The sequence below is a fragment of the Lepidochelys kempii genome, chromosome 23 (genome assembly GCF_965140265.1).
Source record: "Lepidochelys kempii isolate rLepKem1 chromosome 23, rLepKem1.hap2, whole genome shotgun sequence".
Lineage (NCBI taxonomy): Eukaryota > Metazoa > Chordata > Testudines > Cheloniidae > Lepidochelys > Lepidochelys kempii.
In genome coordinates, this window is record NC_133278.1 from 8,730,340 (window position 1) to 8,757,900 (window position 27,561).

At 47.2% G+C, this 27,561-nt stretch overlaps 1 protein-coding gene across 1 annotated transcript; it reads right to left on the bottom strand.

The window, feature by feature from the left end:
* LOC140902102 (uncharacterized) lies at positions 1 to 27,162 on the bottom strand. The gene is made up of 5 exons (XM_073321806.1): positions 27,048 to 27,162; positions 23,817 to 23,926; positions 20,140 to 20,208; positions 10,997 to 11,123; positions 1 to 4,953 (listed from the first exon to the last, which is right to left on the bottom strand). Exons 4-5 carry the CDS (start codon positions 11,101 to 11,103, stop codon positions 4,452 to 4,454), a joined length of 609 nt encoding a protein of 202 aa, XP_073177907.1. The 5' UTR covers positions 11,104 to 11,123; positions 20,140 to 20,208; positions 23,817 to 23,926; positions 27,048 to 27,162; the 3' UTR covers positions 1 to 4,451.
* Positions 27,163 to 27,561: the final 399 nt, after the last annotated feature.

Genomic DNA, 27,561 nt, shown 5'->3' on the forward strand with positions numbered 1-27,561 from the left:
TTAATTAATAAGTAAAAGTGATTTTATTAAATATAAAAAGTAGGATTTAAGTGGTTCCAAGTAATAACAAACAAAACAAAGTAAATTAGGAAGCAAAATAAAACAAAAACATGTAAGTCTAAGCCTAATACAGTAAGAAACTGATTACAGATAAATCTCACCCTCAGTGATGTTCCAATAAGCTTTCACAGACTCGACTCCTCTCTAATCTTGGCCCAATCCTTTCCCCTGGTACAGTCCTTGTTCCAGCTCAGGTGGTAGCTAGGGGATTTCTCATGACTGCAGCCCCCTTTGTTCTGTTCCACTGCCTTATATGCCTTTGGCACAAGGCAGGAATCTTTTGTCTCTTTGGGTCCCTACCCCTCCTTCTAAATGGAAAAGCATCAGGTTTAAGATGGATTCCAGTACCAGGTGACATGGTCACATGTTCTGTGAGACCCCAAGCCTTCATTCTTCCCGGCCTGACTCAGGAAGACTTAAAAGTAAACAGAGCCATCTACAGTCAATTGTCCTAGTTGATAGGAGTCATCAAGATTCTAAACCACAATTAATGGCCCACACTTTGCATAACTATAATAGGACCTCAGAGTTCTATTTTATATTCCTAGTTTCAGATACAAGAATGATACATTCATACAAATAGGATGAACACACGCAGTAGATTATAAACTTTGTAATGATATGTCACAAGAGAGCTTTTGCATGAAGCATATTCCAGTTACATTATATTCACACTCATTAGCATATTTTCATAAAATCATATGGAGTGCAATGTCACAGACGGGCCTCATGGTAAGGGATAGTGCGAGGGTGGGGAATCAGGGGGAAGGGGCAGCATAAAGGCAGGGCCTCTGAGAGAAGGAGTAGCACAAGGGTGGGGCATCAGGTGAAGGGGTGGTGTGGGGAAGGGAGCTTAGGGAGAAGGGGCGGCACAGGGGTTTGGGGTGCTGCTTTTAGGGACCTTCTGCCGTTCCTGCTCGGGGTCACCACATATCCCACATCATTGCGGAGTCTCATCTTAGCCATGCTTTGGTCTGTCACTATCACAACTCTGTCCCCTCCCCAGGCAGTGTGGGAGCTCTCGGTTCAGATACACTCAGCTCCACCTCCTACCCTTCCTTTGGCTCCGTGTTACACTTCCTCTCAACAGTGGCTCTCTGGAGCATGTCTATAGGGATCCAGCCACCTCCTGCTGCCTCTCCCACACCAGGCACACTGTGAGATGTCAGCCCAGGGCTCAGTTCAACCTGGCTGTGAGGTTACATACCAGGTCCTTTCCCCAGACAAAACTAAACACACTGACCCTGTAAACCTCGTAACACCATGGCAGTGTAACCCCAAAAACCCCTTTATGCCAACTGGCAAAGGGCACAGACTCTGCTTACACTAGACAAACACGAGAAGAACAACAGCAGATGTGTACTAACCTATCCACAGGGTTGTGGGTTCGCCTTAAGGTGAAATAGGCATTAAAGTTGTCATCGTCCTACCATTCTGAGGTTGCCCCAGAAGCTGAGGTTTGTTTCCTTTTTATGCCCCTATTCCTTACACCCACCTATTTCTGAGACCATATTCAATTAAGTCTTGGCCTCTAAACCACATGCATCATTCCTACTGCCTATATGGGGTTACAGTTATTCTTGTATGCAGTTGCACAGACAGCTAGTTTTCTGTACAATGTGGTTGATGAAGGCTGACTAAATAAAGCCTCTGTGGTCTAGACCAGGGGTAGTCAATAGGATTACTGCGGGGCAAATCTGGACCACCAGACACTTTTGAATGGACCCCAAAATCTTTTTATTTTCTTATTATCATTATTATTATTTTTGTATTTTCCCTGGAGACTGGACCTTGACTATACCTTGACCAAGAAATGTGGACCTTGACAAAAAATAATTGATCACCCCGGTCTAGACAGTCTATCACAAGTTATGTATTGTTAAATCATCTGCTAAACCAAGGTTACTTACTAAACTTGGCATAATATGGCCTTGTGCTAGCTATTACTACTGCTAGCTACATACTAGCCATCAGGCCCGCTGTAAAACCTTATTTTAAAACAATTGTTATGTTTCTTCGCTGACTCCTGCTAGCGTTTATTGCTTTAATTTCATTTACGCTCATTGAGCAAACATCTTGACACTTTCTAAGATATAAATGGCCACCTGAGCTCAGGTCAGGGGACAAAGGTTAACACAACACAATAGGTTGTCTTGGGCAAGTTGTGTTCACCACCAAATACAAAAGGGAGTTTGTCATTGGATACAGATACAGCCCACTCTGCCACAAGCGGCATTTGGAGATGTGTCAGCTTCCCAGTGGAACATCTTGCTGCTGGGGGTATAAGATTTCTGTGAGCTTATTACCTTAAGCCTCTGCCATAAAGAGGAGATGGTAGAAAAGTCAGTAGCCTTCCCAGTGTGCATTGCTCTTCGTGTGTTTGAGTAGAGCTGGGCTGAAGTGAGAGTTCAGCTGCAGGTGAGAAACTCAGACAGTCCATGGAGTCCGCGGCAATAGGCTTGGGCTGATCTCTGGGCCAGACCTCCAACTGACGTAAATTGGCCCATTGACTCCAATGGAGCAGGACCAGTTTACTGCAGCTGGGGATCTGGCCCTTTGACTACAATGGAGCTATGGCCAATTGATATCAGTGGTGACCTGGACCCTCTGTATTTATGAGAACAAAACAATTAATTCTGGTCTTTGTTTAGATGTGACTCTCCTCAGGACAGTTTTTAGTATTATGAAGTTTTATTAGATTTCACAGCACCCAGAATGTACGTGCCTTTGTCTGGGACAGGCACAAGGGTACAGTCCATGCACCCAGGGACTTAGCGTCTTCCTGTAGACATGAGAGGTGATGTGGGGAGAAAGAGCAGGGGCCAACCAACATTACTACAGAAAGCAGAAATAGCAACCTTTGCCCTTCTTTAACCCCATCACTGCTGCTATTTCCAATGTGGTTCTGTCCGTCTAGCTGGTGTAGGTCTCAGGCTATCTGGATGATGCATTGCAGGGGTTTAGCTGGTGCCTATCTTAGGCTGTCCGTATGGTGCCTTGTGGGGCGTTAGCTGATGTAGGTCTCAGGCTGTGGGGATGGTGCATTGAGGGGGTTTAGCTGGTGCAGGTCTCAGGCTGTGGGGATGGTGCGTTGAGGGGGTTTAGCTGATGTAAGTCTCAGGCTGCGTGGATGGTGCCTTGCAGGTTTAAAACAAACAAAGGAAGTCTTTTTTCACACAACGCTGAAGTAATGGATCACATGACGATTCCCTGTTCTGTTCATTCCCTCTGGAGCACCTGGCATTGGCCACTGTCAGGAGAGAGGATACTGCTCTAGATGGACTTTTCGTCTTACCCAGTATAACCGTTCTTATGTTCCACATCAGCTCCAGAACAGGGCTGCGTAGTCCCAGATCCAGGGCTGTCAACTGGTGCTACAAAACCCTCCCACAGGCCTTCCTGACCCCTCCTATATTGACATATGCAAACGCATGGCTCCAGCTCCTGGGAATAGGACACTTGGAGCAGCTGTGGGGAATAGGAATTTTCCTGCATGTGTCTATGACCAGACTGCCGACAACGGGGCTCGGCTCTGGCCCCTTGACTCAACCTCAGCAGCACCTTGCTATGCAAGGGCCCCCATTGGGACTCACTTGCAGAGCGTGGCCAGAATGACCAGAGAAGCCCAGAACCCACAGTCAGGGCCAGTTTGTGAGAACAGCTGGGAGCATGTTGGATGCTGAGCGCATTTGGAAATCTAGCTCCATCTGTGGGTGCTGGGCCCCTGGAATTGTGATGCTGAGGATCTAGTCACTCAACAGGTGAAGCCCACTCCTCAGAGGCCAAAATACCACATAGGTTATATTTCATAGAATCATAGAATCTCAGGGTTGGAAGAGACCTCAGGAGGTCATCTAGTCCAACCCCTGCTCAAAGCAGGACCAACCCCAACTAAATCAAATTTTGAAAGCTTCGGTGGGGTTCATGGGACTAATATTGACTCTGTGCAAAGGGGAATTTCATTTAATGTGGCTAAGAGTGGTCAGATCAGGCCCAAATGCAAAATCAGGCCCTCTTGTCTTCCCACCAGTCATCTTTACTACTTGTCAGCTGGCTTTGGAATGGTTCTGCTGCTGAGCTTTGTTATTACTCAGGTTCTTGGCACATGGGACCGAGCAGTGATTATTTCCCATGGGTTCTCTGATGAGCTTCTTTCTGTGGTCCCGAGCCCATTATTTGCTTTGTTCAGGAACAGCTATACAGGTTGATTTTTTTCCCCTGGACAAAATAAAATAATAATCTGAAGAGAAAAGACGGGGGGGAGCGGGGGGGGATCCACTGAAAATTTGCCCTCTGCAGGTCCTAGATTCTGCATGAAGAGCATTCCAAGGCAGGGTGGTGTCTCCCTCTCATTTGGGATTTCTGAGACAGGAACACCATTTTCAGGCATGTTACTTGGTCAGCTTCTGAGAGAAGCGGGGGAACAGAGAAGATGGCTGCTGGGAGCAAGGTGGCAGTGGAGTGTAGCAGGGAGGAGAACCTCTCTCTTCAATTAATAATCTAAGGGCAGCTTTGCTGTGATTGGACATAGTGGCAGAAATCTGAAAGCTATGTAAGGTAACAACAAGGGCAGCTGTGTTTCTCCCAAGTTGTTCCTTTTGATAGGTGCTGGACAGAGGCCTGTGGCCACGCATGCTGTGGTGCAGACTCTCCAATTCCCTGCAGCTCATTCTGCCCTCACGGATTTCCAGTGCATACTGGAGGCGGTTCAGGTTGTTGTCAAAGGGGTTCAAGAACATGACGATAAATGAGAACCTGTCCCACTCATACGCGAGAACCCCTGCAACTCCCCAGGCACTGAAGTTCCTCTTCACAAACACACAGGTCTCCTTGCAGCCAGGGCTGATGGCTGGTGCAGGGGGGATGAAGGTGTGACCGCTGTAACAGAAAAAGCTGTAGGGAGACAAGAATTCTGTTTGTGACAGTCCTCAGCAGGGGGTTATTAGAATCAACCATGAGTTAACAAAGCAGAAACGGCGTTTAGTCACCTGACTGCAGCATTGATAGTGTTGCCAGCTCTCACAATTTTATCATCAGGTTTGTGAATCTGGGTGTTTCTCTTAACGCTCAGTGGCAGGAATCTCAGCTTTCATTTGTTTACAAATGTGGCACTCACTGTGTTTGGTGTTTTAGAAGTCACCCAAAACTAGTCAGAGCAGTAGTTTGTGAGTAGCTGGGCCTGTAAAGCTGGCTAACAGAGTTGCAAAACAGAGTTATCAAGGACTCAGCTGCTCTGTGATTTCTTTGTATTTTTATTATTGGGCAAGGCACATAGACACAGCACTAGCCCCTAGGATGGAAACAAAAGCTGGGAAACATGACCAAAAAGCCAAAGAAAAAGCCCCCAACAGTCATTCTTTCAGTGTTTCCACGTCTGGCAATTCCCTAGCAGCAAGGTGGGTTTGGCCCCTGTGGGCACCCATCTGATGATGATGTGAAACGCTCATGCTATTCTATTCCATTCTGTTCTAAATAGGTTCTTATATATAGGTTCCCCGGAGTGTCTGGCTCAGGGGACATTGCCTCTGATTGGCTCCCTACCACACTGCTCTGCCTCCTGGAGAAGGGCAGCCAATCAGGATTGCTGCCAATGTCCGTCCACCCCTCAGGAGCTGAGAGGCGTTTTTGGGTGGGGGGATGGGCGGATGGACACATTGCTCATGGCAGGGGAGGAGGGAATGGAAAGAGCTCAGCAGATCAGGGCAACTCTGCTCCCCTTCCCCTGCTATAAGCAATGGGCCAGTCTGCCCAACCCCTCTCCTCTCCCTCCCGGCAGCATCGAGCCTGGGAAAGGGGACAGGAGGGTTAAGACTCACTGGAACTCCCAGAAGTCAAAACTGATGTGGGGGTTGGTGGAGGGAGGGCATGATGAACTGCTGGCTTGGGGGAAAGGGCTGCTGTGGGGCTGGGAGCACCGGGTTCGGGATCCACCCGAAAGGGCAGTTGGAAAAAGCTGTTGGAGAAGGAGAATAATTGAGATAGTGAGCTAGCCGATGAACCAGAACTGGAATAGGTGGGAAGGTGACAAAATAAAAGAACAGGAGAATAGAAGGCAGGGACAGGGAAGTGAGGAGGAGGAAAGAAGGTAAATAGGAAAGGTCTTAGGTCAGGAAAAGCAAGGGGAAACGGTCTTAGGTCAGGAGAAGGGGGGGGAAACGGTCTTAGGTACGTGAGCAGGTTCTATTAGAGGAGGGAAGTAGAGGGAAATAAAATCTATAGACGTACCAGAGAGTGAGTATCAAGGGGAAAAACACTGAAAGGAAATTAATTCATGGAAAAGGGAATTGATGAAAAAGTTGTGTGAGATTAAACCAGATCCTAAAAACAGTAAATGAGAGGCCCACCCCACAAAGGCCATAAAGCAGTGGTTCTCAACCAAGGGTACGTGTATCCCTAGGGGTATGCAGAGGTCTTCCAGGGGGTACATTTAGCTAGTTACCTAGTTTTACAACAGGCTACATAAAAAACACTAGTGAAGTCAGTACAAACTAAAATTTCATACTGACAATGATTTGTTTATACTGCTGTATACACTATACACTGAAATGTAAGTACAATATTTATATTCCAAATTGATTTATTTTATAATTATATGGTAAAAAGGAGAAAATCAGCAATGTTTCAGTAATAGTGTGCTGGGACACTTTTGTATTTTCATGTCTGATTTTGCAAGCAAGTCGTTTTTAAGTAGGGTGACCATCCATCCCGTTTTTAACAGGACAGTCCCTTATTTAAGCCCTTTTGCAAATGTCCCGCCTTTTTTAAAAAAAAAAAAACAGGCAAATTGTCCCGTCTTTTCTGCTCCCCCTACTGGTTAGTCAGCAGTCCGCACAGCCCAGCCGCCTCCTGTTTGCGGTTGGCTGGCGGGTGAGTGTGGGCATGCAGTGAGCACGTGGTGTCTTCAGGCCGGGTGCAGAGGCGGGAAGACACAACGCCAGGCAGGAGGAGAGGCATCCCTGTGTGATAGAGGGGGAAGGATGTGTGTGTATGTGCGTGGGTAGGGGTGTGTATCACCCCTCCCTGTGTGAAACCTAAAGAAGGGTTTCTCAACGGGGGTCCGCCAGCCCTTTCAAGCCGTGAGGTAGAAGCCCCAACCCCTGGAGTCCCTTCCCCCTCGTGGGGCTGAAGCCCTGAACACTGGTGACCCCCACAGGACGGAAGCCGGAAGCCATGGAGCTGAAGCCCTGATCCCCGGCGCCTGCCGCAGGGCTGAAGCCTTGGTGCCCCCCGGTTGAAGCCCCTTCCCGGGTGCCACCCCCTGCTGAAGCTCTGCCCTTGCCCCCCCAGGTGAAGCCCTGACACTCCCCCAGGACGAAGCCCTAATCCCGGCACCTGCTGCGGGACAGAAGCCGGGAGCCGCGGGACAGAAGCCCTGATCTCCAGCGCCTGCCACGGGGCTGAAGCCCCGGTGTCCACCACCTGAAGCCCCTTCCCTGGTGCCACCCCCTGCTGAAGCCCTGTCCTCCCCACCCCAGCTGAAACCCTTTCCCTAGTGCCCCCCACAACACACACACACCCGCTGAAACCCTGGCACCCCCTTCCCCAGGCTGAAGCCTCCATCCCTGGCGCCCGCCACAGGGCTGAAGGCAGGAGCAACGGGGCTGAAGACCTGCTGCCCCTTCTCTCCACCTGGGCTGAATCCCCATCCCCAATACTGCCCCCATCGCCCCCCGGCTGAAGCCCTGGCATCCCCTCCCCAAAGCGTGGATCCTGGAGCTGAAGTCAGGTGCCACGGGACTGAAAGCCCGATCCCTGGTGCCCCCCCAAGCCACGAGTGGTAGGACTGAAGCTGAGAGCCCGGGTGTTCCCCCTGTGGGAGATGCCTCCTGAGCCCATGGGCAGAGTTGAGTGGGTACCGGGAGTGTTGTCCCCCCAAACTGCAGTGCAAGTGCAGAGCAGTCCAGGGGACAGTTCCACACCTACCACGGCTCCTTCCCTCTCCCACCCAAAGTCGGAGGCAGGAAGCTGGATCCAGGCTGTGTGCAGGGCAGCTGCTCCTCTGGCTAGTGCCATGAAGCAGGCAGCCGTGGTGTTCTCTACTCTGCTGCTGGTGCAGGTGGTTGAAGCTGCTCCACAGCTCCCAGCCCACTTTGCTTACGCAGCTGGTAAGAGCTGCAGGGGTGGGGGACCCAGCTCCATGGCTGGCAGAGCCCTGAGGGAACATAGAATATCAAGGTTTGAAGGGACCTCAGGACGTATCTAGTCCAATCCCCTGCTCAAAGCAGGACCAATCCCCAACTAAATCATCCCAGCCAGGGCTTTGTCAAGCCTGACCTTAAAAACCTCTAAGGAAGGAGATTCCACCATCTTCCTAGGTTACGCATTCCAGTGCTTTACCACCCTCCTGGTGAAAAAGTTTTTCCTAATATCCAACCTAAACCTCCCCCACTGCAACTTGAGACCATTACGCCTTGTTCTGTCATCTGCTACCCCTGAGAACAGTCTAGATCCATCCTTTTTGGAACCCCCTTTCAGGTAGTTGAAAGCAGCTATCAAATCCCCCCTCCCCCCCCCCGTTCTTCTCTTCTGCAGACTAAACAATCCCAGTTCCCTCAGCCTCTCCTCATAAGTCATATGTTCCAGCCCCCTAATCATTTTTGTTGCCCTCCGCTGGATGCTTTCCAATTTTTCCACATCCTAGTTGTAGTGTGGGGCCCAAAACTGGACATAGTACTCCAGATAAGGCCTCACCAATGTCGAATAGAGGGAAACGATCATGACCCTCAATCTGCTGGCAATGCCCCTACTTATACAGCCCAAAATGCCGTTAACCTTCTTGGCAACAAGGGCACACTGTTGACTCATATCCAGCTTCTCATCCACTGTAACCCCTAGGTCCTTTTCTGCAGGACTCAGTCCCTAGTCTGTAGCGGTGCATGGGATTCTTCTGTCCTAAGTGCAGGACTCTGGATTTGTCTTTGTTGAACCTCATCAGATTTCTCTTGGCCCAATCCTCCACTTTGTCTAGCTCCCTCTGTATCCTAACCCTACCCTCCAGCACATCTACCACTCCTCCCAGTTTTGTATCATCTGCGAACTTGCTGAGGGTGCAGTCCACACCATCCTCCAGATCATTAATGAAGATATTGAACAAAACCGGCCTTGGGGCACTCTGCTTGATACTGGCTGCCAACTCGACATGGAGCCATTAATCACTACCCGTTGAGCCCGACGATCTAGCCAGCTTTCTATTGACCTTATAGTTCAGGGATGTCAGGGAAGCTCTCCTGGCACACAGCCCCTAGGTACCCCTCCCCCTGCACCCTGACTTACCCCCTTCCCACGCACAGCCCCAGCTACACTCTCCCTACCCCCTGCCCGTGCACAGCCCCTAGCTACCCCCTCCCTTCACCTTGAGCTGTTTTCAAACTTTTCAAGCGGACCCCTCCACCTTTGAGTTACAATTTTTGGTTGCGCCTCCCCCTTGCAACCAAGACGGGCTGGGTGGCCTGCTGAGGTGAATCGGGGGGGGAGATGGCACTGCCTCCCCAGATCCTGACATGTGGAGCTGGCTTGAGCCCTGCAAGCCCCTACCCCCCAAAATAAAAATCAGAGTAGTAACCCCAGATTAGTAACCCCTCTAGTAATTGTAAGTATATAGTTTTAATTTTGACCAATTATTAATGTTATAATAATGCAGTATTTCTTTTTTACAGACGCTCACTCAACTTAATGTTATTTTGAACATTCGTACTGCATAATTCTGATTGATTGGTTGCCATTGAACTCACTTGAATACGAGCAATTTTACCAGGTGTCCCATATTCAGCATAGGGAAATATAGTCACTATTTTTAAGTGAGGTGAAACTTGGGGGTACACAAGACACAGCAGACTCCTGAAATGGGTACAGCAGCCTGGAAAGTCTGAGTGCCACTGCCCTAAAGTACATGAACAGAGAGAATGACTGTCTGAACATCTATTGACAGAATACAGGTCAAAGGGGCCTAATGGACAAGTGAGGGTCCACTAGGTGAGGGATCAACTAGCTTGTGGATAAACTTGGTGAGAAGAGGTACAGCCCAGGAACATCGAAAGTCAGGAGCACTTTGAGCTAAAGAGAAGCAAAGAACAGGACAGCAAGCGTGGAGCTGGATTTTTACAGCAAGGAGAGGACAAGCTGATTCTTCTCTGAAGTGACACAGTATATTATTCAGTAATCTCTTTTGTTCTTGTTAATAACAATGCATTTGGTACTAACTGCACAGTGTGTACAAGCTCACAAAGTGAAGTGAGCTGTAGCTCACAAAAGCTCATGCTCAAATAAATTGGTTAGTCTCTAAGGTGCCACAAGTCCTCCTTTTCTTTTTGCGAATACAGACTGACACGGCTGTTACTCTGAAACCTGTCACAAAGGTTAGTGAGTTGGTAACCTATTATAAATAGTAAGTCTTTGGACATGTTCTGTATTATTTATACTCCTGGTACAATTTTGGGGTTTTCCCTTATAAGGTTCTAAAAAGATAAAATGATCCCCTTGATCTAGATTTAGCTCTGCCTCCCCTCACAGTTAGCAAAGCCTCGCCAGGCCGGGTCACCACACCTGTCCCCCAGCCTCCTCGTTGCCTGACTGCTTGGAAGAATCTAGAGACACTTGGACTGGAGAGCGCTTTTCTCCTCAGCATTCAGGGCATCCCAGCATTTGCTCTCATTTACTCTGCTCTGGGCGAGGGAAAGGCACGGAGGGTCCTGCTAACAGAGCTGTCCCACCAGTGCATGGGCCCAGAGAGATTCCCAGCTTGAAGCTCAGTATTCAGCATTGGGTAGAACGCACCCCATGAAAATGAGGTTGAAATGAAAGCAAAGGGGGGACTGCAGTCATGAGAGTGGGTGCCCAGTGCAGCGGGTACAGAAGGGGAACTCAATTCTCTCTTCATTTATATTGAAAGCATCTGAAAGAGCCCGTTAGAAACAGGTGTAATGGACAAACTCCAAACCTGGGGGAGCGGAGGTTCACTGCAGTTTTGTTGGTTATCTCAACACCCACACATCTGGAATGCGTCACACCTCTAAGAATCTCTTCGATGTCTTTGCCCCTTCCCATCTCGGAAGATTGCAGTGGCTCTGAGGGAAAAAAATTATCGAGCAGATCATCAGTGAGCACTGGCTGAGCCTCTCCCAAAGCACGTCTGAGCGGACCAGAGTCATGAATGCCCACATACCGGTGCTAATTAGAGGTACAGGACAGCCCTGTGCAATGACATCTCCATTCGGTATCCTGCTCCCGTCCATTCCTGCTGTGGAGAGCCCCATTTGGCCAGGAATCTAGCACACAGTCAGAGCTCCTCAGCTTTCACAAGGTGTGAAACGTGTTCCGGTGAAGCATATTAGCACAGGGGTTTAATAGGCTAGCTGAACTGTACAAGAATAGGGTGAGCACTGCCCTGGCATTCACTGTGTATCCAGAACCCAACCGGAGCAGCAGCGTGTATGTGACAGGCGTGGCCTGTTGCATATAATTAGTAAACCCAGTTACTTGGGACCTACCATACCTGTGTCATTCCCTTGCACTAAAGAGCAAAAGACACGAGAATTGATGAGGATGGGATCCCAACCCAGGAACACAGGGCAAGTACATACGCCTCTGGGAGTGAAACTACAGCCTGCAGCCCCTGGACTCTGAGAGACCTGCTCAGCTAGGGGAAAACAAGGCTGTTTGGGGAAAATGAGCTCATCTCCGAGCTCAGCAGAGACCAGGCCCACCCAACTAGAGAGGCTAGAAGTGTGTAGAATGGCTCATGAGATCTGTCAGAGTTCTCTCCCCACTCTGAACTCTAGGGTACAGATGTGGGGACCCACATGAAAGACCCCTTAACTTATTTTTACCAGCTTAAGTTAAAAACTTTCCCAAGGCACAAATTTCACCTTGTCCTTGAACAGTATGCTGCCACCACCAAGTGATTTAACAAACAAACAAACAAACAATCAGGGAAAGGACTACTTGGAGTTCCTATTTCCCCAAAATATCCCCCCAAGCCCTTACACCCCCTTTCCTGGGGAGGCTTGAGAACAAACAAGATGAGCACAAACCAGCCTTGGATTTTTAAGACCCCCCAAACCCCAATCAGATTCTTAAAAAACAGAACTTTATTAGAAGAACAAAAAAAGATAAGAGAACAACTCTGTAAAATCAGAATGGAAGATAATCTTACAGGCAGTCAGATTCAAAACAGAATCCCTCCAGGCTAAACCTTAAGTTACAAAAAGACACAAAAACAGGAATACACATTTCCTCCAGCACAGCTAATTTCACAAGCCAAAACAAAGAAAACCTAATGCATTTTCTAGCTAGATTACTTACTAACCTTACAGAAGTTGGAGGGCTTGCATCCTTGATCTGTTCCCAGCAAAGGTATCACACAGACAGAAAAAACCTTCCCCTCCCCCTCCAGATTTGAAAGTATCTTGTCCCCTCATTGTTCATTTTGGGTCAGGTGCCAGCCAGGTTACCTGAGCTTCTTAACTCTTTACAGGTAAAAGGATTTTGCCTCTGGCCAGGAGGGATTTTATAGCACTGTATACAGAAAGGTGGTTACCCTTCCCTTGATATTTATGACAGGATCAGTGATGAGAACATGGTGGTTGTTATACTGAGCAAAACAGGATTAAAAGCTCAAACCTGCTGCATAGACTGATAGCCCCCCATTGAACCAGCAGACAAAACATTCATTGAAATTCTGGAAATTCTCTCAAGTCACATCTGCCCAAAACCACTGGGAGTTGCAGAGAATTTCCGCTTTTATACATGGCATCAAAAAGAAAATGAAATCATTCCTGAATTTATAGCTGGGCCAAGGAAATTAACAGAGCATTGCAAGTGTGGAGAAGGTTTAAGTGATGCATTAAGAGACCGTAGGGTTGCCAATTTTGACTGGACGTATTTCTGGAGCTTTCATCACATGACATAATCTTTAATTAATGATTAATCTTTAACTCCTGTCAGACTCCAGGACAATCCTAAAGAAAATGAAGCAACCCAAGAATGATTATTGACTGAGGCGGATTTGACCCTAAAATGTGCTCTGGAAATTGATGTATCAATAGAGGCAGCGACTAAAGATGCCAGGAAGCAGCAACAGCATCATCATGTACAACAAATAAAGAAGGGGCTTAAGAAGAAAGCACAACATGGCGAACACTCAGAGACAGTGCCTCCCGTGTATCAAACAGTCTCACAATGCAAACGACTGTTGGTTCAAGGTCACAAGCTGTGGAAACTGCAACTAATTGGGGCAGACCCTAAAAACGTGGAGGATAGTGCACAATGCACAACCCCTGTCTCATGAGGGCACTCGGCAGAGGATTTTAGATTGATCAGTGTCGTCCACACAGAATGCTGTAGCATCTACAGCTGGCTGGGGAGTTTATGTCAAACCAGTGTTCTCTCAGAAAGTGCCAAAGTAAATTGCCTCTAAGCAAATTCCAACTATTTCTCAAGCAGCATTTTTCTTCATCTGCCTAGCAGTAAATGTTGATTATTATTGAGGGAAATATTGTTTCGTCGGTTTACGTGTGCACACACTGAAAACATTTGTTGACATTCCCTGATTAAAATCTCACCCTTCCAAGCCTGCACAAAGACAGCAGCTGTGGACTCACTTGGAAAGCATTGCTGAGGGGCAATGGGAACCTACTTACCTGGAACTGTAGCTGATCAACAGCCTCCTTCTTGTGAGTTACTTGGGGGTTTCCAGATTCTCTCTGTGCCTCAGAGGTTGTGGCTCTTGCTTTTTTTATTAGGAGGCAGAGTGAGAGAAAGAGGAAGAACCCTCCCTCCCAAAAAAGAAATTAAAATGAAGTAAAACTTTATTTTCATTTTCCTCACCTCATGAGCACTGCTGTACATATAGAAAGAAGGAAAGAGTTTAGGCTTAGAAACAAAGTCAACATTTTGTTGCTTAGAAATTATAGTATAAGATTGACATTTGGATTTTTCAAGGTTAAAATAATTAGCTTTACTGAACTTGTTTACAATAAAGTTTTTTTAACTTTAGCATTTTGGTAATTCCTCTTGGGCTTTTTTTTTTTTTGGTCAGTTTCTTCCTTGTTGAGATTAATTTGATTTGTAAGATTTTAAAAGTGAGTCTTGCAGCAGGGTTTTTTTTCTTCCTGCACCTGCTTTTTATATATTGTGTTTTTTACCACTGTGACTTGCTAGTACAGCAGACGATTTACACTTAAAGGATAAAAAGAAAAGGAGTACTTGTGGCATCTTAGAGACTAACCAATTTATTTGGGCATAAGCTTTCGTGAGCTACAGTTCACTTCATCGGATGCATACTGTGGAAACTGCAGAAGATGTTTGTTTTTATACACACAAATCATGAAAAAATGGGTGTTTATCACTACAAAAGGTTTTCTCTCCCCCCACCCCACTCTCCTGCTGGTAATAGCGTATGTAAAGTGACCACTCTCCTTACAGTGTATAGGATAAGCAAGGTGCGGGGGGGGGGGGGCAGGAGAAAACCTGGATTTGTGCTAGAAATGGCCCACCTTGCTTATCATACACATTGTAAGGAGAGTGATCACTTTACATAAGCTATTACCAGCAGGAGAGTGGGGTGGGGGGAGAGAAAACCTTTTGTAGTGATAAACACCTATTTTTTCATGATTTGTGTGTATAAAAACAAACATCTTCTGTATTTTTCACAGTATGCATCCGATGAAGTGAGCTGTAGCTCACGAAAGCTTATGCTCAAATAAATTGGTTAGTCTCTAAGGTGCCACAAGTACTCCTTTTTGCGAATACAGACTAACATGGCTGTTACTCTGAAACTTAAAGGATAGTTTCCGTCACCGTCCTCCCTCTTTTGCACATTTGGTTTTGTAAAAGAATTGACTTTTTTTTAAGACCAAAGGAAGGGGTACAGAAAAAGGAACATTTAGATAGAGATTGTTATGAATAAAACACATTTACACATGAAATATAGATAGTGTGACAAAATTCCTCCTTTGCCTTGGTGGGTCCTGCGCTTTTTGGTGGATTTGCTCACCTCAGAGGTTCACGGCAGCCCTCAGTTTGGCTACTTCTGCTAGAGCTCAAACCTGCCATTCACTCAGCTAACCTCATCACTGGCCAGCATTGGGGATACGGAGAACAATCTCTGCAGTTTCTGTTATCCCACCTAGTGGGTTAGGGACAGGCCAGATCCCTTTCCAAATTAGACCTTCCCTTCTGGTGTTGCTCACAGAACCAGGTCAACCCCTCCTCCTCCTCAGGGGTTGGGGAGGATGGGGGGAACCCAGGCGCACCTCTACACCAGGTTCCAGCCCAGGGCCCTGTGGATAGCAGCTGTCTACCATGTCTCCTGTATCAGCTGCGTGACAGCTACAGCGACAACTCCCTGGGCTACTTCCCCATGCCTGCCCCCAGCACCTTCTTTGTCCTCACCGCAGGATCTTCCTCCTGAAGCCTGTTCACACTTGTACTCCTCAGTCCTCCAGCAGCATTTGTATCTCACTCCTTGCACACCCCCCACTAACTGATGGGAGGTCCTTTTTAAACCAGGTGTCCTGATTAGCTGCCTGCCATAATTGATTCTAGTAAATTCTTAATTGGCTCCAGGTGTCTTAATTAGCTTGCCTGCCTTAATTGGTTCTAGCAGGTTCCTGGTTGCTTGAGGGCAGCTCCTGCTCTGGTCAGTCAGGGAACAGAAAACTATTCATCCAGTGGCCAGTATATTTGCCTTTGACTAGACCCTTTGACCGCACTCCCGTCCCTGTTTTTCATTAGTTGTCCCCCGTAATTAGTTGGCTCTCCAGGCCCTGTGGATCTCCCCCTTAGGCTGGGGGGGGCTCCTTTCGTAGTGGACGAGCTCCGCCCGCCCACTTCCTGGATCCCAATAGGACTAGACCCTTTGACCGCACTCCCGTCCCTGTTTTTCATTAGTTGTCCCCCGTAATTAGTTGGCTCTCCAGGCCCTGTGGATCTCCCCCTTAGGCTGGGGGGGGCTCCTTTCGTAGTGGACGAGCTCCGCCCGCCCACTTCCTGGATCCCAATAGGACTAGACCCTTTGACCGCACTCCCGTCCCTGTTTTTCATTAGTTGTCCCCCGTAATTAGTTGGTTCTCCAGGCCCTGTGGATCTCCCCCTTAGGCTGTGGGGGGATCCTTTTGTAGTGGACGAGCTCTGCCCGCCCACGTCCTGGATTCCCAATAGGACTAGACCCTTTGACCGCACTCCCGTCCCTGTTTTTCATTAGTTGTCCCCCGTAATTAGTTGGCTCTCCAGGCCCTGTGGATCTCCCCCTTAGGCTGGGGGGGGCTCCTTTCGTAGTGGACGAGCTCCGCCCGCCCACTTCCTGGATCCCAATAGGACTAGACCCTTTGACCGCACTCCCGTCCCTGTTTTTCATTAGTTGTCCCCCGTAATTAGTTGGCTCTCCAGGCCCTGTGGATCTCCCCCTTAGGCTGGGGGGGGCTCCTTTCGTAGTGGACGAGCTCCGCCCGCCCACTTCCTGGATCCCAATAGGACTAGACCCTTTGACCGCACTCCCGTCCCTGTTTTTCATTAGTTGTCCCCCGTAATTAGTTGGCTCTCCAGGCCCTGTGGATCTCCCCCTTAGGCTGGGGGGGGCTCCTTTCGTAGTGGACGAGCTCCGCCCGCCCACTTCCTGGATCCCAATAGGACTAGACTCCCGTACCCCACTGGTCTGGGTCTGTCTCAATAGCCAAAGTAACAGTTAGTTTAGTCTTTGAAGTGACAAATTATTTAACATGGTATAAAGTTACATAAAAAATCCCTTTTTCATATCAGGCGGTGATTTTCACCCAGAGAGACATTTCTACTACATGAACTGAGTGCGTAACACGCAGAGAGTAGATTTAGCATAATCGTTAGTTTTAAGTTGCATGTAAATTTAAACAACAGAACAAGGTTAACCATTACATAATACATTTGCACAGAGGTTTAACACCACACAGTACAATTCCACATTTTGAAAAATACACCAGTTCCTTTTAGAAAACAGCAGAATAGTTTTAGTAGCTGGTAATTGCTAAATTAGTCTTAATACACAAAAATCCAAAATTACAGTGGTCTCTAAGTAAAAATAAATCACTGAATTTAGACACAATGAGGTGTTAGATCGAAATCCTATTACTTAGTCCAATGATACATTTTAGGAAAAAAGTTTTTGCTTATGTCTGCTTTGCATATGCAGAATTAAAGAAAAGAAAACAAGCAAGTACCTATTAAGAAAATGTCAGAAAAGAAGGAATTCATAAAAATAGAAAGAGAAAAAGCAAAGCATTTTAATACACTAGATACAGCAGCACGATATTTCAGTTGTTTTCATAAGAGGTTACCTGTCCACGTTTTGCATAATTTGTGGAAGCTTCCTGCTTTACCACAGCTATTTGTTTCATAACTGTCTCGACCTCTCTTTGACCTTCTAACATTCTACTGGGTTTTCTGAGTATGCTGTAGCTGAAATTTTTACTGATCTTATCTCTTGCTTTTTATAAACTTTGCAAGAGAGGAAGCTTTTTCTGTTTCTAGAACCATCAGCCAGCTGCTTGAACGCTTTTCTTTTCTTTTCCTGTTTACTTTTGTCCTCTTCCTCTGAGTTATACAAAGAACAAGCATAACCCATAACCCAAGCAAGTTAAAGAAGTATGGGCTGGATGAATGGACTAGATGGATAGAAAGCTGGCTAGATTGTCGGGCTCAACGGATAGTTGACTGCTTCTAAGAGCAACTAATCCTGGATGCCACAAGGAGAGAGACAATTCTTGATTTAGTGCTAAGTAGAGCACAGGATCTGGCCCAACAGGTCACTATATCACTCAGTAATAGCAATCATAATATATTTAAATTTAACATCCGTGTGGGGTGGGAAATATGAAAGGATCCACAGCAGTAGCATTTAACTTCAGAAAGGGGAACGACACAAAAATGAGGAAACTAGTTAAATGGAAATTAAAAGGAACAGTCACAAGTGATAAATGCCTGCAAACTGCATGTAGACTATTTTAAAATGCTATAATAGAGGCTCAACAAAGTGTATACTCCAAATAAAAAAAATACAACAAGAGGACCAAAAAAATGCCACCAGGAATAAACAACAATGTACAAGAAATGGTTAGAGGCAAAAAGGCATCCTTTAGAAAGCTGAAGTCAAATCCTACTGAGAAAAATAGAAAGGAGCATCAACTCTGGCAAGTCAAGTGTAAAAGTATAATAAGGCAGTCCAAAAAAAGAATGTGTAGGGCAACCAGCTAAAGACACAAAAACTAAGAGCAAATGTTTTGTTAATTACATCAGAAGCGGGAAGCCTGCCAAACAATTAGTGGAGCCACTGGATGGTTGAGGTGCTAAATGAGCACTCAAGGAAGAAAAAGTCCATTGCGGTGAAGCTAAATGATTTTTTTTCTCATTGGTCTTCACTGCAGAGAATGTGAGGGAGATTCCAACCCTTCAGCCATTCTTTTTAGGTGACAGATCTCAGGAACTGTCCCAGAATGCTGAAGGAACTCAAATATGAAATTCCAGAATTACTAACTGTGGTATGTAACCTACCCCTTAAATCAGGCTCTGTCCAGATGACTAGAGGGTAGCTAATGTAACACCTATCTTTTAAAATGGTTCCAGAGGTGATCCTGGCAATAACAGGCCAGTAAGCCTAACTTGAGTACCAGGCAATGTGGTTGGAAACTATAGTAAAGAACAAAATTGTCACACGCAGAGATAAACACAATATGTTGAGGAAGAATCAACAAAACTTTTTAAAGGGCAATGGTACCTCACCAATCTATTAGAATTCTTTGAGGGGGTCAACAAACAGGTAGACAAGGGTGATCCAATGGATGTAATATACTTGGACTGTTAGAAAGCCTTTGACAAGATCCTTCAACAAAAGCTCTTAAACAAAGTAATGGAAATGTCCTCTCATGGGCTGGTAACTGGTTAACAGACAGGAAACAAAGGGTAAAAATCAATGGTCAGTTTTCACATAGAAGAGAGGTAAATATCAGGGTCCCACAAGGATCTGTACTTGGACCACTGCCATTCAACCATAAATTATCTAGACCAGTGGTTCTCAAACTGTGGGTCAGGACCAGACATGCCAAACCTGCAGAAAAAACCTCTGAAATTGGGCTTGTTTTTGGCTTAATTGGTTTGTGAGTTGCTTGTTGGCTAGTTTTTGGCTTGTAGCTTGTTGCTTGTTTGGCTTGTAGCTTGTTGCTTCTTTTTTTTGATCAACTCCCGGCAAGCAGGGGAAAGGAGGGGCAAGCAGGGGCAAGAGGCAAGCAGGGGCTGGGTGGGAGAGAGTCAGGGGTGCACAGTGGGCCGACCACAGCTCCTGACTGCACGCCGCGGGGATCTAGTCACAAGAGTGGTGGGGTTCTTAGGGATTGGCTTGTTTTGACCTTGTTTTGAAATGGGATTAGCTTGATTTTTGGTTTATTATGAAAGTCAGTGTCTATTTATCATATGAAAGTTGGCAACTGTGGTCAGGACCCCAAAGTGGGTCACGTCCCTGTTTTATTGGGGTCGCCAGAGCTGGTTTTAGACTTGCTGGGGCCTGGGGCCGAAGCTGAAGCCCGAGCCCCACTGCCCAGGCCTGAAGCCCGAGAACTTCAGCCCTGCATGGCGGGGCTCAGGTTATAAACCCCCCTGCCTGGGGCTAAAGCCCTTTGGCTTCGGCCCCTCCATGTGGGGCAATGGGCTCAGTCTTGGCTTTGGGCCTGCCTCCAACCTGGGCAGCGGGGCTTGGGCTTTGGCCTCCCACCAGGAGTGGCAGGGCTCAGACGAGTTCAGGCTTTGGTCACCCTCCTGGGGTCATGTAGTAATTTTTGTTGTCAGAAGGGGGTACGGTGAAATGAAGTTTGAGAACCCCTGACCTAGAGAAAGGGGTAAAAGTGAGATGGCAAAGATTGCAGATGATACTAAATTACTCAAGAGAGAAAAGATTACTCTTTGAAAAGAGTTACAAAGGAATCTCACAAAACTGGGTGACTAGGCAACAAAATGGCAAACATAATTCAGTGTTGATAAGTGAAAAGTAATGCACATTGGAAAGCATAATCCCACATATACAAAAAAAAAAAAACAGATGGGGTGTAAATTAGCTGTTACCACTCAAAAAAGAGATCTTGGAGTCCTCCTGGATGGTTCTCTGAAAACATCTGCTCAGTGTGCTGCAGCCTTCAAAAAAGTGAACAGAATGTTGGGAATCATTAGGAAAGGGACAGATAATAAGACAGAAAATATCATGTTGCCTCTATATAAATCCATGCTAAGCCCATATCTTGAATACTGTGTGCGGATGTGGTCATCCCATCTCGGAAAACATATGTTGGAAATGGAAAAGGTTCAGAAAAGGGCAACAAAAATGATTAGGGATAAGGAACAGCTTCAGTGCAAGGAAAGATTAAAAAGAAAAGAGACAACTAAGGGGGGATTGTGACATACCCAGGCTACGCTCTGGACTGATGAACTGCTGTGTCCCCTCACCTCTCTAACCTGCGGTGCCTTTTACACTGCTATTGTGTGAGTGCTGCAGCCAGCCGCTCATGAATTACACTGCAGAGGGACACCAGGAAACTCCCAGTCCCAGACTTTCCTCAGATATGTGCGTCTTCTACTGCCCTGCACCCTCCTGGACAATACAAGCTCATAGGAAGTCCGGCATTTATTAAAAGAAAATGATATGCACAAATCCTGTTATCCCAAATGGAGTTTCCCCAAACCCTTCAATGCAAACATACTGGTTTAGAAAAAAAAACAATAAAACAAGTTTATTAACTACAAAAGGATAGGCTTTAAGTGAACACAAGTAATGGGACACAAGTCAGAATTGGTTAAAAGAAAAATAAGAGTAAAATACACCTAATGCCTAACTTAACAAACTCGAATGAATTCAAAGCAAGCTCTCTGTCACCACATGTTCCAGCAGTTCTACTGGCTGAACTTTCAGTCAAGATCCCTCCCCTGCTCCCATGCTGCTCCCTTTGTTCTCCAGGTGTCACGGATGTCATGGGCAGAGAGAAAGGGAAGAATGATTTGGGGCATCTGCCCTTCCTTCTTATTGTCCTTTCCCTACTTTGAGAAGCATCTCCAGCTGAGGTTCAGGAGATAAAGAGGCTGTGTGGATGGAAACGCCAAGATATTTCTTTTTAAGATGTAGATTTTTTTGGCTGACCCCAGACTTGGAATATTTCTTACTAACACCATGCAATGGAATCTTATAACTTTACATGCAATGTTGCTACACACATTTTATCAGGACAATCATGGGCGGCAGGTATCATAGGCAGGGGAAGGCTGTGCCTCCCCAAACAGGCTGGCGTGGCCTCGCCCATGCTTCACTCCCAAGCTGCCTCCTGCCTGCTGTTCCCTTCTGTGGCAGGCTGGGTGCCACGATGCACACAACACCCCCAGGCTGAGGCCTTGCCGCACCATGCCACCCATCTTCCCGGCGCTGGGACCGGACTGCCCGCCCAGCACTCCAGGGCTGGAGGTGCTCCGGTCACACTGCCTGCCCGCCCAGCACTGGGGCTGGGGATGCTCCAGCCAAGCCGCCTGCCTGGCGCACTGGGGCTGGGGTTGCATGGGAGGGTTGGGGGGGTGTGCTCCAGGCTCCAGCGGAGGAGGGGGGCAGAAGGGTGGGGCCTTGGGCAGAGTGGGAGGGGCTGGGGGCTAGCCTCCCCCAACAGCATGTTCACCCTTGAGGACAATATTGACCAGCGAGTTATGAGTTTTCAAATTTTGTACAAAGATTATTACAACAGTGTGAAAGTGGTGAATACAAGGTACAGACCACCACTGGGGTATGACAGAGGTCTATAAAATCATGAATGGTGCAGAGAAAGCAAATAGGGAAGTGTTATTTATCAACTAGGGAAAGGTTATCTTTTTACTAACACAAGAACTAGGGGGTCACCCAATGAAATTAATAGGCAGCAGGTTTAAAATAAAGAAAAGGAAATACTTCTTCACACAACATACACACAACCTGCGAAACTCGTTGGCAGGCGATGTTGTGAAGGACAAAATTATAATGGGGTTAAAGAAAGAAATACATAAGTTCATGGAGGATAAATGGCTAGTGTGGCATTACACCCCCTATTCTTAGTAGTAATATTGTTATGATATGATTATGGCATAACTATAATGTATTTTATGCAAGATAGGTCCTGTAAGATGTAATTGGAAAAGTTATAGTTCACTGAATATGATTATCCTATTTGTATGCATGTATCATTGTGGTATCTAACGTTAGGAATATTGTCTATACATCTATTACAAATATGTTTACAACTGGGAAATGCCCACTAGACAGAATGCAATCAATCTAGATGGCTGGCTGGAAAGGGCTATTAGCAAGAAGAGGTCTTAAAAGAAGCTAATCTCTCACTGGGAGCCTTCCTCAGGATGCTACAAACAGCCTCTGACTCATGGCTGCTTTGACACAACAAGGTCACCTGGTACTGGACTCCATCCATACCAGTGTTTTTCCACTGACTGGCATGTGAACAAAACTGGGAGACAAAGGGTTCCCACGATATGCAAAAGCTATTTAAGATGGAGGAATGACATTATCGTGGTTCTTCATTGACTCCCTGCCCAAAGGAGATGCTTGAAAACACCTGAGAAACAAGGACTGAACTGCGGGAGAACTGTTGGACACAGGCTAGAGACATTTCTGGCCTGTGAGAGAAATACCTGTGGTTTTAAGCTGCAAACAAGTGCAGCTTGCCCTCAAGAATCTCTACAAACTGCCTAAATCAACAGTTAGGGTGAGAATTTGCTACTCATATCCCATCTCCTTAGTATATTAAGCTTAGACTGTATTTTTGTGTATTTGCTAGGTAATCTGCTTTGATCTCTTTGCTATCCCTTATAATAACTTAAAATCTATCTTTTATAGTTAATATACTTGTTTTGTTTTGTCTAAAACCAGCGTGTGGAAATCATAACCAGGTGGCAGAAAGCTGTGTATATTCCTCTCCACATTGAAGGAGGGACGAATTTCATGAGCGTACGCTGTACAGGTCCCTGTGCAGCGCAAGCTGGTATAATGTTGGGGGGTCAATGGCCAATGGCATTTTGGGATGTATAAGTAGGGGCATAGCGAGCAGATCAAGGGACGTGATCGTTCCCCTCTATTCGACATTGGTGAGGCCTCATCTGGAGTACTGTGTCCAGTTTTGGGCCCCACACTACAAGAAGGATGTGGATAAATTGGAGAGAGTCCAGCGAAGGGCAACAAAAATGATTAGGGGTCTAGAACACATGACTTATGAGGAGAGGCTGAGGGAGCTGGGATTGTTTAGCCTGCAGAAGAGAAGAATGAGGGGGGATTTGATAGCTGCTTTCAACTACCTGAAAGGGGGTTCCAAAGAGGATGGCTCTAGACTGTTCTCAATGGTAGCAGATGACAGAACGAGGAGTAATGGTCTCAAGTTGCAGTGGGGGAGGTTTAGGTTGGATATTAGGAAAAACTTTTTCACTAAGAGGGTGGTGAAACACTGGAATGCATTACCTAGGGAGGTGGTAGAATCTCCTTCCTTAGAGGTTTTTAAGGTCAGGCTTGACAAAGCCCTGGCTGGGATGATTTAACTGGGAATTGGTCCTGCTTCGAGCAGGGGGTTGGACTAGATGACCTTCAGGGGTCCCTTCCAACCCTGATATTCTGTGATTCTGTGATTCTGTGGTGTTCACTTGAGTGCTGGGCAGTTCCTTAGCTGAAGCCTTCCCATTCAGGGCTGATCTCAGCGTTTGTATGTTGCTGCAGCAGAGTGTGTCCCTACCTGTATGTGTGCTGGACGGGGCCTGAGGGCCTGTCTCGGCAGGACAGTGTACGGGAGCCCAGGCTTGTGAGTCAGGCGGGTTCAGTGGTACCCCAGTTCCAGGTTGCACCCTGGGGGGAACACATCACAGCTACTAGTCAAGATGGTCAAGGACACAACCCCATGCTCCGGGTATCCCTAAACCTCTGACTGCCAGAAGCTGGGACTGGACAACAGGGGACGGATCACTCGAAATTGCCCTGTTCTGTTCATTCCCTCTGAAGCATCTTGCACTGGGCTAGATGGACCATTGGGCAGATCCAATATGGCCATTCTTATATTCTTATGTTATGATCTTATCTACTTATCCCTTTCTTTTGTTTTCCATTACAATTTATAACTTTTATTTTAAGTTGCTGAGCCAATTATATTTTACCTAGCAAGCACACATGCAATTAAAAACAACCTTATACAGCTATACCAAAAGGTCATGCTCTTAAACATATTTCCACTTACAAGAAGTTTAGCTCTTATTTGCTAATAATTCTATGTTATCTTTTTTAGCATTACTTTTTGCAAAGCTTTCTGGGAGTTTTATCACCAGGATAAATGCTGAAGCTTCAGGTCTTCATAGGCCAACACCTGTTATTTCTGAGGTTAAAAAATAAGCAAGAAACAAAAGTTTTTTTTATGAAAGGATGACAAAACCCTGGATGCCTGGATACCGCCCAGCCTGGGTAGACAGACATGCACGAGTGCACTAAAAATAGCAGTGTGGACACTGTGGCATGGGGGTCAGGGACCCAGGTGCGAGTGCACTTGGGTGTCGAGCTCCTCCCACCACGCACGCCGCTCTGGCCATTCATTGTGCACCAACTCGAGCAGAGGTAGCACATCGCTGCCTACTCAGGCTGGGAGAAAGAGAGTCACTGTTTCCCACCGGCAGCCTCCTGGTCAGTCACACTGGGGATTTCCTTGGGCCACCTGGGTTGGCTGACTAGGGTGGGCAGGGATCATTTTGCTCAATCTGCACTTTAATGATGGACTTATCCTGGCTGGACATGGTGGCCTTCACCTGCATCTCCTCATTGGTCACCTCCAGCTGGCCATCCTGGACCTCGAGCTTCACTTTCCTGTAGGACTTGCACTTATAGGGAGGGCCGTCGCTGAACATATAGTGGTAGAGGCGCTCCATGCTGTGGAATTGCTTCCTGCCAGCGAAGAGCTCAATGGCAAACTCAGAGCTGTAGAGGAAGCGGTCGAAGAGGTTGGAGAACACGATGGCCAGGGTGAAGGCAGCGGACTCATAGCTCAGCACCCCAACGCTCCCGCGGGCCATGTAGCTTGTTTTCACAAACACGCAGCTCCCCGAAGAGCTGGGGGGGATGCGGGACTCAGGGTCTATCATGGCATGGCTGCTGAAACAGTAAGTCGCAGAGGAAAACACCACGAGGTTCCTTCACTACACAACATCCCTAACAATAATTAATAACTGCGTCCCAGCAGCGGGGGAATCCTGACCCGAGGGGCTGGGGACGATCACAGCCCACCCACTCTTCTGCAGAGGGGACACACAGGTTGCTGGACAAGAGAGCACAGCCCCACCTTGGCCAGCCCCCAGGGCTGGAGGGTCTTTCCTGCATGATCAAGGCATAAGGTAATGGAGATAGATAAGTGGGGCCAGACTGGTGGGGCCACCCTCTGCCTCCCCCACTGCCGTGCTCCCTGCTCACACAGCTGCAGCCTGCCTGGTGGGAGTGCCTGCTGCAGAGCCTGGCCTGAGCTGCTGGAGCCCAGCAGCATCCTGCAGGCTCCGGGATTGGGCAAGGAGGAGCCCTCTGGCCTCGGGGATAGCAGCAGCCAGGCTGGATCTAAGGCAGGGGGAGGAGCCAGAGCTGCCCCCCTGGGGCTGCACATGACAGGGCTGGGCGAGGGGGGCGGTCTAGGTGGCAGGGTGTCTCTTGGGGGGCTCTGGGTTTTTACTGGGTGGCAGGAAGCTCTGGGCATCAGGTTGTTTACTTGGGGGGCAAAAAGGTGGAGTCTGGGTGACAGAGCTTATATTGCAGTTCTGGGTTTCCCTAGGATGTAGGGGACTTTGGGTGGAAGGATTTTAGTGGGGGTCACTGGCTGTCACGGTTTTTGTAGGAGGTCTCATCTGGGCTGGGTGTGTAGCGATCTGACTGTCAACAGGAATTTAATATGTTTGAGGTGGGGGCCAGCTGGCGGAGTGACCTTCCTGTCAACATTCCCCTTGGGGTTTTGATTTTGAATGTGATTGTTTTCTCACAGCTTTGTTGCTAATCTGGATGAACGCCAGCTGGGGCTTGTAGCTTTTTTTAAAAAAAATTAAATCTGTACTGGGTATCTAACGAAAGCTGTCCTTTGTTATTTGATGTACAGACCAATGGGTTAATAAATAAATAAATAAACACCTTTGTTTCAATAAATGTATTGGGCTACTTTGGGGCTAGTATTTAAATAACTTTGGGCTATTAATGCAGTAGAAATCTGGCAACCCTGAAAGCGTTACATGGTCCTGCACATTATGTTATTAACTAAAGCATTCAGGGCCACACACGGACAGACACACACATCATACGGCTGTATATGAGTGTTTGAGTACACGTGTATGTGTGGGTGTATACGTGTGAGTGTACATGACAGACACATACATACATGTATATGGAGGTGGTATCAATGTGAAATAAATACACTGAACACCTTTACAATACATCACAGGCTTATCACCATGTCATCTGCCCCCAGTCCATCTCCCAGGGACTTACTCAGACTTTCCAACCTCCCAAGAGGCTTCCAGCAGCTGTTTTCTCTCAAATCCCTTTCCCCCTCACAAAAGTGTGATTTCCCTCCAAACTCTCCCAACCCTAGTCCTGGACACATTACATAAAATGTCCTGGCTCGAAGGTCCATTACAATCTTGTGCCTCCGCAGGGCTAGAAACAGAAAATTCAGCCCAGAGGGCAGCGGGATTTGCAGTGACCCAAAATGACATATATCACTCACCCAATATGTAGGGGAGACAGAGAGGAGGTGTATGGGGATAGATAGATAGATAGATAGATAGATAGATAGATAGATAGATAGATAGATAGATAGATAGATAGATAGATAGATAGATAGATGGGGTGTATGGGGACGGATAGACAGACAGACAGATATTCAGTGGCAGACATATACCGTATACCATGGACTTGGGAAGCCGCGTGGACGGGGCTATGGGAACCTGCTTACCTGGGGTTCTTGAGGGTCACACCTCTGGTGTTGTTGGTTATCTGGATACCCACACACCGGCCTGCAGCCGTCTCCTGTACCAGCTTTTCAACATAAGCCAACTCGCAGCAATGAGGGATTGTTCAGCAGCAGCTCCCGCGGAGCACCACCAGCCCCGCTCTGGGCAGAGCCAACTCACTGCCTTCCCAGGCCTCAGCCAAGCATTCAGGACCAGCACCAGCTGCGTGTGCTTCCTGCTAGCTGAGGTGCAGCCCAGTCTTTGCCTGTGGGGCAGGGTCTATAAACGACAGTGGCAGGATGTGAAGATCTCTAGTCATCAGCGTTTTTGCAAAAGGAAGTCCTGTCTAACCTGTCTAAGGTGGGGAACTGTCAAGAAATAGACACTATTTTCTGGCAATCCACTTCTCCTGCTCCTACACTACCCGTACAGTGCAGGGTGGGAGCCCGGGCATCTCTGCAGGCAGCTCAATCGGCAGGCAAAAAGCAAACCTGGTCCTGGATGGACATGGGGAAT

Excerpts from the sequence above, each read along its gene's own strand:
- LOC140902102 (XM_073321806.1), bottom strand. The coding sequence starts at position 11,103 with ATGGGAAGGGGCAAAGACATCGAAGAGATTCTTAGAGGTGTGACGCAT. Across the intron at positions 4,954-10,996 it reads GTGAACCTCCGCTCCCCCAG|CTTTTTCTGTTACAGCGGTC; the intron begins GTTTGGAGTTTG and ends GTCTCCCTACAG.